The following is a 12,627-nucleotide window of genomic DNA, read 5'->3' as shown; positions in this document are numbered from 1 at the left end:
AAAAACTCAACAAAGTGACACATTCAATACACACTGAAAGTAAAGTATCTTTTTTTAACATTAAATGGATCTACTTTTATTTACTTATATTTTTTAATTTATTTTTTTAATTTACATCCAAGTTAGTTAGCATATAGTGCAACAATGATTTCAGGAATAAATTCCTTAATGCTTCTTACCTATTAGGACCATCCCCCCTCCCACAACTCCTCCAGTAACCCTCTATTTGTTCTCCATTAAGTCTCTTATGTTTTGTCCCCCTGTTTCTATATTATTTTTGCTTCCCTTCCCTTATGTTCATCTGTTTTGTATCTTAAAGTCTTCATATGAGTGAAGTCATATGATAGATGTCTTTCTCTGATTAATTTCACATAGCATAATAGTTCCATCCACCTAGTTGCAAATGGCAAGATTTCATTCTTTTTGATTGCTGAGTAGCACTGCATTATACACACACACACGCATTATATATATGTGTGTATATATATACATATATATACACACTACATCTTTATTCATCTGTCGATGGACGTTTGAGCTCTTTCCATACTTTGGCTCTTGTTGGTAGTGCTGCTGTAAACATCTGGGTGCATGTGTCCCTTCAAAAGAACACACCTGTATCCCTTGGATAAATATCTAGTAGTGCAATTGCTGAGTCTTCAGGTAGTTCTAGTTTTAATTTTTGAGGAACCTCCATACTGTTTTCCAGAGTGGCTGCACGAGTTTCCATTCCCACCAGCAGTGCAAAAGAGATCCTCTTTCTCCTCAATCTCACCAACATTTGTCGTTGCCTGAGTTGTTAATGTTAACCATTTTGACAGGTGTGAGATGGTATCTTATTGTGGTTTTGAATTGTATTTCCCTAAGGATCAGTGATGTTGAGCATTTTTCATGTGTCAGTTGGCCATCTGGATGTCTTCTTTCAAGAAGTCTCTATTCATGTCTTTTGCCCATTTCTTTCCTAGATTATTTGTTTTTTCGCTGTTGAGGTTGATAAGTTCTTTATAGATTTTGGTACCTACCCATTTTCTGATATGTTGTTTGCGAATGTCTTCTCCCATTCTGTTGGTTGCCTTTTAGTTTTGCTGATTGTTTCTTCTACTGTGCAGAAGCTTTTTATTTTGATGAGGGCCCAATAGTTCATTTTTGCTTTGGTTTCAGAGACGTTAAGTAAAAGTTGCTATGGCTGAGGTCAAAGAGATTTTGGCCTGCTTTCTCCTTTCTCTAATTCTTAAATCGGGCTTTTTTTTTTTTGTCTTAGTCTCCCTCTTTTTTCCTGCTTATTCTCCATAAGTTTGTCCTGTGTCACTAATCTGCTGCTCTGCCTCAAATATCCTTGCTGCCATGGCATCCATTTGAGATTTCAGCTCAGTTATAGCATTTTTTATTTCACCCTGACTAGTTTTGTTACTCCTTTTGTCTCCACAGAAAGGGATTCTAATCTGCTTTCAACCCCAGCTAGTATACTTATTCTGATTCTGATTTCTCATTCAGATATCTTGTTTGTTTCTGTGTTGATTAAGTCCCTGTCATTTCTTCCTGCTCTTTCTTTTGGATGAATTCCTTCATTTTGTGATTTTAAAGGAAGAAAAGGAATTAAGAAGGCAAAAAAAAAATAAAGTTAAAAAATTAACAACAACATACACACAAAAATAAATGATGCTAGATTCTAGGTGTATTTTGGTCTGGTTTTTGAAAGGAGCTTGATAGATTAGAGAAAAAGCAGAGTGAGAAAAAAGAAAAAAAAGAAAAACATTTGAAAATCTGAAAAATTAATACAATGGAATAGAATAAAATGAAATGATGGAAGTAAAATAGAATTTGAAAACTATAAAAAGTAAAAACATAGTAGAATAAAAGAATTAAAGAAATATTCTTAATAAAAATTGAAAATAAAAATAATTTTTTCTTTCTGTATTCAAGAGAAGAAAAGAAATGAAAAAGAAAAAAAAAGTTGAAGAGATGGACCAGTGAACTGACTGAAGTATGACTGAAATTACATTGTTTTCCCCCAGAAGTCAAACTATGAAGCACTTTATAGTCTGTAAACTAAGCAGGCAGAGAAACAGTCTTTCTGAAGAGCGAGGTTGGCCCAGTTAAGCAGGGTTTAGTAATGGCTCCGTTCTCCACTAGATAGTGCTGGTTAGCTTACTGGGTGGGTTGTTGTGGTGCTTATAGGTGTGTATGCGCATGCTCAGGAGGCTTGAAAATGGCGTCACCCAGCTACCCAGTCTCTAGTATTTGAACTCTGTTCTCCCCAGTCAGTAATCGCACACTAGTCTTTTGTCTCGAGCTTCTGTCCATTCCCTGACCAAGCCATCAGGCTGCCAGGCGGTACCTCCCTCCTCAGTTTTATCTCAGATAAAACCCCCCATTTCTGAGGGACCGCAACTTTGACCCACTCAGACCTTCTGAGGGAGGATCTCACCAAGCAGTAGCTGTGTGTCAGCTGCACCCAGGAACATTCACGGAACTGTGCTGCTACCAATGGCCAGAGACTATGGCTGGATGCCGTCTTACTCCAGAAAAAGTTCACATGATTGTGTAGTAGCAGGCATTTCAGGAATTATGGAAAATCACAACACACATCTGGCACCAGTCTTCACCCTTAATGCCCAGTGAATGTGGTTGTTCTCCAGGGTCCACTGGGACCTTTGCCTGTGGGGTAGCCACATGCCTCCACGAAATGTCCTTCCAGCAGGAGAACTGCCACTCCCCATGTGGCTGAGGACCCCCTGGACCTTACTTTGCTCCAGGAGGTTTGCCCTTACCACAAGAGTACCTCTGGGTTTTGAGCTGTGGAGTTTCAGACTCTGTGCTCCACATTTATAAAGTCTTAATGAAATTTAAACCTTCTCCTTTCTCCTCTCTCCCTTTTCAGTTCAGTCCTTGTGGCTGTTTCCACTTTTCCATGTTCTCTCCTTTTTTGGGGGAGTGCTTTTCCCATACTCTCCTTCTGTCTTCATCTTCTCTCCACAAGCAAAAACAGCTCCCTGCCCTCTGTGGCTTCTCTCCCCCCAGTTCACTGCTCTACACCGCATACCTGCTGAGTTCTGTGGTTCACGTTGTGCAGATTGTTTTCTTCATCCTCAAATCAGGTCTAGATGGGCAGGATGGATTAGTGTTGATCTGGCTGTATTTCATGGACCCAAGATGCAAAAAAAAAAAAAAAATTTCCATGCTGTTCCACCATCTTGGTCCCTTCTGAGGTTGGACATTTTGCATCTACTTTCTGTCAACTGTGTTTTCCTGTTTTGCTGTTGGGATATTGATCTTTTTCCTTACTGATGTCTAGGAGTCCTTCAAACATCAGAGAAGTTAGGTATTTGTCTAAAATATGAGTTTCAGATTTTTTTTTCCGAACTATCTTTTGATTTTTTAATGGTGGGCTTTTTTCTTTCTTTTTTTCTTTAGAGAGGGTGCATGTATGAGCCACGGAGGGGTAGAGGGAGAGAGGAGAAAGAATCTCAAGCAGGCTCCATGCCCAGCACTGAGCCTGACATGGATCTTGATATGGGACTCCATGTCACAATCATGACCTTAGCCAAAATCAGGAGTCAAATGCTTAACCGAGCCACCCCAGCACCCATTAATGGTGGGCTTTTTTTTGATGGATGTAGACAGACCTCTTCTTTCAGTTTTGTTATTTTTATACAGTCAAATATATCATTCTTTTATGTATCGGGGTTTGGGGTTTTATTTTATTTATTTTAATGTTTTTGTTTTTGTTTTTTGAGAGACAGAGAGAACCAACGTAAGCAGGGGAAGGTCAGAGAGAGAGGGAGACACAGAATCCAAAGACAGGCTCCAGGCTCTGAGCTGTCAGTCCAGAGCCTGACGCGGGGCTTGAACCCATGAACCTTGACATCATGACCTGAGCTGAAGCCGGATGCTCAGCCGACTGAGCCACCTGGGCGCCCCATATTTTATTTATTAAAAAAATTTTTTTATGTGTTTATTTTTTTTATTTTGAGAGACACAGACAGAGAGTGAGTGCGGGGGAGGGACACAGAGAGAGAGAGACAGAGACAGAGACAGAGACAGAGACAGAGAATCTGAAGCAAGCTCCAGGCTCTGAGCTGTCAGCACATAGCTGGGCTCAAACCCACAGACTATGAGATCATGACCTGATCCAAAATCGGATGCTTAACTGACTGAGCTACCCAGGTACCCCTATTTTATTTATTTTTTTTAAAGTTTATTTATTTTTGAGAGAGAGCATGTAAATGAGAGAGGGAGACAGAAGATCTGAAGTGGGCGCCATGCTGACAGCAGTGAGCTTTATGTGAGGTTCAAACTCACACACCATGAGAGCATAACTTGAACCAGGGTTCAACACTCAACCAACTGAGCCACCTAGGTGCCCTGGGGGTTATATTTTAAAAGACTTTCTCTACTATAAGATTTTTTAAAGATTCATTTTTTCCATTTTTTAAATATGGTTTTATGTTTAAATCTTTGATTCATTTAAATTTCAATATAATATATCAAACTGTTTGAATTTATATAATATTTTTATATATGCTTTAAATATGCTATATATTATATATAGTATATAATACATATTATTTAGTTATGTTGTATTTGTAAACTATTTATTGTTTGGTATAAGGATCCATCCTTATTAAATTGGGCTGCAAAATGAACCACTTCATAATAGACCTGTTTGGTTGAGCTACACAAGTCCTGGTTGGTTAGCTACATGCGAATCATCCCTAACTCCCTATAGACTGAAACTTTATTTCCTAAGCACCTGGTATGTCACCTGAAACAAGGCGAGTAGTTAATAAATCTTTTTAATAAATCATTTTAAATAAAATGTGTTAATATTCAATTTTGAGAGACAAAGTGTGAGTGTGAGAAGGGCAGAGAGAGAGGGAGACACAGAATTTGAAGCAGGTTCCCGGTTCTGAGCTGTCAGCTCAGAGACTGACGTGGGGCTTGAACTCACTGACCGGGAGATCATGACCTGAACTAAAGTCAGACACTTAACCGACTGATCTACCCAGGCACCCCAGTAAACCTATGATAAACTCAATAGAAAGGAAGTTTCTGAGTATGAAATATTATCTTAGTTACTTGCCACTATTTTGGATGAAAGAGAAATGATACCACAAACGCAGTTGATTTCTATTGCACAAAACCTTAGAATCATGAAATTTTGGATCCAGAGACTAGAATGATCATTTACTTGACACATAAATAGTGAGTTCCTATTACTTAGAGGTTAGGAAGTAAGTTTACTGTCTCCCAATTCCAGTTGGGAATATGTCATGTGTTGTAATGCTGTGAATCAAAATGGAGCCATGTACAGGCAGTAGAGAGTGACAGGAAGTAGAGTGCTGCAGGGATACACACTGGCACAGGTCACAAAGGACATGGACAGTTGAATTGTCTTTACTTCATATGAGCACATGTGCAGACAAGAAATTGAGAGGTAGTGAGAGTTAAGCTTCAGGAGACAGTTCTAAGTACCCCACGGGAAGTTGAAAAGAGAATCCATTGATTCTGTCTGGGTCCATGTTATCTTTAGATTACATTGCAGACTAGTGGCTTGACTATATTTTTAGGTTTTGTTACAAATATTAGACACATTTAGATTAACATGAGTGCACTTTAAGCAAATTAACAAATTTGTCATTCTAATAGGAAACTAAAGTCATTTATACAATTAAAGCCAAAGTTACATCCTACCCTTGAACACGTCAGCCATGACACTCCTCCCTGCTAGTGGAAATCTAGTCAATATTTCTTGCAGTAATTTCAAACACTGCTCAAAGAGATCAGTGGAAAAAGCTAGTAGAAGTTCTTGAGGTTCCAGTACTTTATACTCTCAACAAAAATAGCTCTGCTTTTATATTTAATGTCTTCTGAACTTTCAAGTAAGATTACATTTTGTAATTTGAAATTATAGAGTAGTTGTAATGTAATTTGAACTATAAAGTACATATCACTTTGACCGAAAGACCCACCATGTGTGCATAGAAGTGACAGGCCACTTTTTAGGAGCAAATCATTGCATGTGCTTTAATACCATTTAGACATAGAGATAATTGCCTGAAGGAGCTAGGAGTTGAGACTTCTCTAGTGGAAACCCACTGCTTAGGATAGAGATCCCTTTAATGTGTGCAGTATTTTTGTAGATATGATTATTCTGTGGAGAATGAGTGAATCTGCCAAAACTTTCTAGTTGCTATGTTTATTTTGCCAGGATTGTAGAGCTCCAGGTTACAAGAATAGCCTATTCTCTCAGCATATTGGTACCAGAATCAGATTTAATCACAATTTCTAACATCTTGATTTGTTCTTATTTCTTCCTATATGCTTCAAGATGGTTCTTAACTAGTACCAAAATTTGGGATAGAGATTTATCCATTTATATATAAAGACTATGCCTTGATATTTCAACTAAAGAGAGTAAATTTATGATTGGGGTATTTTATTTCATATAAATCAGTACTAAATTCTATAAAAATCAGAATCAATTTATGCAGACTGATCACTCACTGAGCTTATTTTAATAATAAAGAACATAAATTGCTGAACATAGCCTCTTCTCAAATACTATAAGTTGCAAATGGGTTGTAGTATCAGAATTATCCTATTTCAATTCTAGAGGTTATCATTTAAAATCTGTTAGCATGTAGTGAAAATTAGGAAGAGCTGCATACTTTAGAAAAAGGTTTTCAGAGATTTTAGATTCCTGTGGGCCACAGAGCTTATATATTTGGATCTCCCAGTGGTTGGGACACAGTAGGTACTCAGTATCTATTCTTTGAAATCAATGTATTCAAAACTAAATTACTTTATTGCTTGCAGTAAAAACATGTAAAGCAAGGAAATGCATTTAAAGACTTCAGATACAGGAAATTAAAGTCTGGAAATAGCACTAATCAAGATTATCTTCTGAACACGACACAAGAACCTAGTATAATTTGGGGAATCCACCACTCTTAAAATAAGGTTTTCACCTCTCCTTGCGGATTCCTGATATATTTTCATTTGGGAAAACAGAGCTTACATTAGTTCAGTTCATGATTTGCCAGTCATGTGACCTTGGACAAATGTGTTTCTTCACTAGATCCTCTGCACATTTGTTTTGAAATTAAATGAGATAACATTTATAAAACACCTGATCCATAGTTTAAATAAAAATGTAATTTTATTAATATAATGCTCTCTTTGCATTTAATTCTTAGAGAAACTATTTAAAATGCAAATATTGCTTGTGGCAAAAGTATTTAGTCTCTTTCAAAGTTTAAATGATAAATGCTGTTCCCATTTTTCAGTCATAGAGAAGGGATTAACCAAATGTGGCGATTAACACTTGAAATATCAACAGTTGAGAAAGTTAAGAAAAATCTATACCCTGAGACCAAGGAAGACAATATTAAACTCCACTAACCTTCAAATGGTTGGAGCACCCCCCTTCCTGCAACTCCCACCCCAAAAAGAAAAGGGTGTTAGCTAAAGGAACAAGTTAAAGCAGTGCTTCTGCTGATTAATAGGTTTTTTTTTAATCAAATCAGATGTTATTGTAAAGATCTTGATTCCCAAAGGGGTCCAATAATTCAGACACTTGCATATTTTAGAATAAAAGACCAAGGATGTTGTAGGAACTCATAGTGTTTATAGTCATTAAGTACGTGAACAGTTTCTTCAGTGGGCTTAGTTTTTAAAAATGATTTTGATATATTCTTTATAAGTAAATTGAGCTGCGTCTAGACCTAGTCTTTTTTTTTATGTCTTTATTTTATTTTTGAGAAAGAGACAGACAGTAAGCTGGGGAGGGGCAGGGGGAGGGGCAGAGAGAGAGGCAGACACAGAATCTGAAGCAGGCTCCAGGTTCTGAGCTGTCAGCAGAGAGCCTGATACTGGGCTCAAACCCACGGGATGTGAGATCATGACCTGAGCTGAAGTTGGACACTGAACCAGCTGAGCCACCCAGGAGCCCTTAAACCTAGTCTTAAAGCTTTTTGGATCCATCTCCTTATTTTACAAAAGAACTCATGTCCATGGTTTGCCATAACACAAATGGCCTTTTGACTCTCAGAAGGGTGTCCCTGCCCCTCTTCTGCCTTCCTGCCTGCTATCTGGCATTGACATCTCCATTTCATTTCTAACTGTAGGAACATTTCTATATTGTTAAAGAGTTTGTCTTGTTTTTTCCATTAGAGTCTTCAGATGGATTTTAAAATTGAATACACTTGGGATGGTTTTCCAGTGAAGCACGAGCCAGTGTTTGTCAGGCTGAATCCAGGTGATGGAGGAGTGGTGATGGAAGTTAGCGCTCCATTTTTCAACGATCCTCCAGCCCCACTTGGAGAACCAGGAAAACCTTTCAATGAACTGTGGGATTACGAAGGTAAGTAGAAGTACTGTATTTTATTGCAAACATAAATCTTTTTCTAATACCCTCTCCTAGAACTATTATTTCATCTTGCTGTTAGGAAGTGCACGCTCTTCTGAGCAGCTGACATGTGCAGTTTCTTTCATTCGCTACCAATCTCTCATTCTGACTTTTTCACCATCACCTATGTGACTTCAGCTATGTAACTAGAACAGTGAAAAATAGCAGTTACAAATCCAGATTTTTAAATTGCTGCCATATTTCTTTCCTTTATTTCTGATGCCTATGTTAAGAAGAGTTCAGCATTTCTGTTTTGTCTTTTAAGTATCTTTGAATTTCTACTTTAACCTTATAAACCTTCTTTATGGAAGTTTGGGGATATGTTACTTATTATAGAAACACTATCAACTTTCGTATGAAATGTAGTTTTTATTTTATACTGACAATTAATCTTGCATGTCAAATGGAGGCTAAAAGACATGCCATGAAATTACATTATGCCAGGTTTGCTATATGATCCCCTTCTAATGTATCCTAATTAAGCAACCAGGCTTATCTTTCTGAAATACCCTTTATGATTCCATTCCTCAGATCACAAACCATAACTGCCCCTGGGATAAAGTTCAAACCCTTCCTATAAGATTTCTGAGTACTCACGGGTTGGGCTATCATAGTCAACCAAATGTTCTTTTTTTAAATTAAAGTATCATTGAAACACTATGTTACGTTAGTTTCAGGGGTACAGCATAATGGTCTGACAAGTCGGTACGTTATACTATGCTCACCACAAGTGTAGCTGCCATCAGTCTCCGTACGGTGCTCTTACAGTACCATTGATTATATTCTCTTTATCCCTGTGACTTATTTATTCCAAAACTGGAAGCCTCTATCCCCCACTGCCTTTCACCCATGTTGCCTATCCCTCTCTAGCACCTGTAAGTTTGTTCTCTGTATTTATAGGTCTGTTTCCACTTTTTGCTTACTCATTTGTTTTGTTTTTTAGATTCCATATATAAGTGGAACCATATGTCAACCAAAAGCTCTTGACTTCTGAGAGGCTAATGGTCTTAAGTATCCATGCATATTCTCACCCATGTACCTTTTCTCATTCTATTTCCCCTACCTCTAATGCACTTAGTTCTAAGGCCTAATATAGGTTTCATTTCTTTAAAGAAACCTTTGATGACTCTTATAGTCCATATATCTGTATAGCACTTGTATGGCACACATTTTGTCAGTGTTAACTTATCATATGTAAAACATATGTTATACTCAACTTGTCTATACCAGCTACCTACTGGTGTAGACAGCAATGTGACTTAACTACCAGAGGTATCACAGACACTGAACTCAAGAGCTCCTAAACTCATCTCATTACCTCTGTCATAAACCTCCTTCTTTCCCCAATTGCCCAATTACTTTATACATCAATTCACCAAATACAGACATAGGATATCTTTCCAAAATATCCTTCTCTCTCACTCTCCATATTTGGAATTACTTACTGAGTCCTATCAGCTTTACCTCCTAAGTGATTCTCTAATATAGTACTTCCTCTTCATCCCCACCATCCCTGCCATAGGTTAGACCTGTATGATCTTTTACCTGGGTCAGTCAAAGGCTCCTTACTTATTCTTTTGCCCTTGGGTTCATTCTTCACTTAGAAGCCAGAGTGATCTATTTAAACTGAACATTCAAACTCCTAATTCAGGTCTTTACAAACCTTCTCAGGCTCCCTGTGCTCTCACGATAGTTTGATCCTTCTTACTATGATCTCTATATAAGATTTTCCATGACCTAGGCCCTTATTCTTTTGCAGTGTTGCTTCTTCATGCACTTCAATGTTTGCCTAGAAAGACTGAACTGCTTGTAGTTCTTTAAGGGAAAATATTTCCTAATCATGTACATTTGATTATACTTCCTTTTCACCCTGGAATATCCTTTCCACCTTCGCTCAATTCCAACTCATCTTTCAAAATGGAGCTTAGGTAACACCTTTTCCAGGAATCCTTCCCTAAACCACTTTTTGGAGCTAAGTATCTTTTCTTTTTTTCTGTGCTAGCCACCCATACCTCCTTCCCTTTTGATATATTTACCCACTTTCATGTCTGATTAGGTTGTAAGCTAATGAAAGTATTTCCAGAATCTGATACAGGGTTTAGTACAGAGAAGATGCAGAAATGATTTTAAGATGATTATGGAAAATAGTAATTAGAAGATCTATTAGAGTCCTCCAGAGAAACAAGACCAAGAGAGAAGAGAGCAAGAGTGAGAGCAAGAGAAAGAGAGAGAGAGAGAGAGTGTGTGTGTATGTAAAGAAAGAGAGGAATTAAGGAATTGGCTGATGCACTTTTGGAGTCTGGCAAGTGTAAAATCTTCAGGGTACAGCAGCAGGCTGGAGACGGGGGGAAGAGTATATACTGCAGTTTGAGTCTGATGGTGGTCTGCTGGCGGAGTTCCTTCATGATCAGGAAAGGTCTGTCTTTTTTTTGTTAAGGGCTTCAATGGATTGGATGAGACTCAGCCACCTTGTGGAGAATAATCTGCTTTACTAAAAGTTTGCTGATTTAAATGTTAATTCTTATCTAAAAAATACCTTCACAGAAACATCTAGGATAGTGTGACCAGATATCTTGGTACTGTGGTTAACTTGACACAAAAATTAACCATAATGGAAGCATTCTAATTCATTTAGGTAAAAGACTTAGAAAGAGATAATAAGACTGAATTGTTCATGTAAATGTATCCACGCTCAGCAAGGAGCCCGCGTTGGGTGAGGGGGCTTCCTGCCACAATCCTGGGCTCATGATCTGAGCTGAAATAGAGTCAGATGCTCAACCAACTGAGCCAACCAGGTGCCCCTTAGCTATTTTATTATAAAAATAACACATGGAAAACTGGAAACAACCTAAACGTCTTCAATAAAGGACTATGTGAATAAATTATAACATTCTGTAGAAGAATACTATGCAATAGTTTAAAAGCATTAGGTATCTATATATTGGAAAGTTTTTTGTGAAAAAAGCAAGTTGTAAGCAAGTATGATTCCATATTTATTTTTTTAAATCCATGCAAGTGAAATAGATTGTAGGACAGTAAAAGTCTGACAGATTTTAGAAAGAAAAGCACTTTGACTTTATACTTTATATATGTTTGTATTGTTTTAATCATTTATAAGAAGTATTTATTAGTTTCACAATTAAACAATTTTTAAAATATCACATGCACAAAAACGTCCAGGAAATTGTTGTAAAGAAAGGAAAAATCACCTACATATATTGCCCCTATCAGAGATAACCAGTCATTTGTGTGTGTGCACGTGCACCGGTGCATACTTTGCAGACATTTATTTTTTTATTTTTTATTTTCTTAATGTTTATTTATTTTTGAGAGGGAGAGACAGAGTGCGAGCAGGAGAGGGACAGAGAGAGAGGGAGACACAGATTCCGAAGCAGGCTTCAGGCTCTGAGCTGTCAGCCCAGAGCCTGATGCAGCGCTCAGACTCATGGTCCATGAGATCATGACCTGAGCTGAAGTCGGACATTCAACAGACTGAACCACCCTGGTGCTCCCCTTTGCAGACAGCTAGACGCAGGCACGCATGCGCATTATTTCATGTACATTTGGTTATTGTTCTGCAGCCTCTTTATCCAATCAATGGATATCTTCCCATATCAAAAATTATTTAACTGTATATTTTATGGGAATGATTGCATTATATATTTTTGCACTGAATATATAAATTCCATAATTTATTTAACAGCTCTTATATAACAGTTTTATTTATATAATAGGAGATAATCATTTATATCATTCTAAATTTTTAAGCAATACTTTGATGATTGTTGGCATCAAGTTTATTTCTTTTCCCAGTTGTCTAATTATTTCCTTAAGATAAATTCCTAGAAGTGTGAGATCATGACCTGAGCCAAAGTCATATGCTTAACTGACTGAGACACCCAGGTGCTCCTCAAGATAAGTTCCTAGAAAAGTAGATAACTGGCTCAAAGTCTGTGTAATAATGTTCATTGTTTTAGAACCTCACCCACCACTAGGCTTTATTAATATTTTTAATTTATGACAATCTGATATAGAAAAAATGTCAATTTATTTCCTATGTATTTCTTCTTCCAGGCAATGTGTATTTGTTTTCTTTTTCTCTTTTCCTATTGGGGATAGAATTATAGTTTAAAATAATGAGTCAATTAATTTTATAGTCTAAAAAATGAAGTATTTATTACTGAAGCAAAATCAAATTTCTGAGTATGTCTTATCTC

At 37.3% G+C, this 12,627-nt stretch overlaps 1 protein-coding gene across 13 annotated transcripts in view; it reads left to right on the top strand.

Annotated features, from left to right (window-relative positions):
• Nucleotides 1–12,627, top strand: part of C1H4orf33 (chromosome 1 C4orf33 homolog) — a 31,454-nt gene that overhangs the window by 4,942 nt on the left and 13,885 nt on the right. For 12 of the 13 annotated variants that reach the window (XM_029940938.1, XM_029940981.1, XM_029940994.1 and 9 more), the window contains one exon: nt 8,176–8,365. In XM_029940938.1, the coding sequence (XP_029796798.1) occupies nt 8,176–8,365 (190 nt within the window). Of the gene's footprint in view, nt 1–1,923; nt 1,985–8,175; nt 8,366–12,627 lie in introns of those variants that run through there. The other variant, XM_029940962.1, reaches the window with a different exon arrangement.

This window comes from Suricata suricatta, chromosome 1 (assembly GCF_006229205.1).
Source record: "Suricata suricatta isolate VVHF042 chromosome 1, meerkat_22Aug2017_6uvM2_HiC, whole genome shotgun sequence".
Taxonomy (NCBI): Eukaryota; Metazoa; Chordata; class Mammalia; order Carnivora; family Herpestidae; genus Suricata; species Suricata suricatta.
The sequence above is the reverse complement of the archived record's forward strand: the minus strand, read 5'-3'. Positions and strand labels throughout refer to the sequence as shown.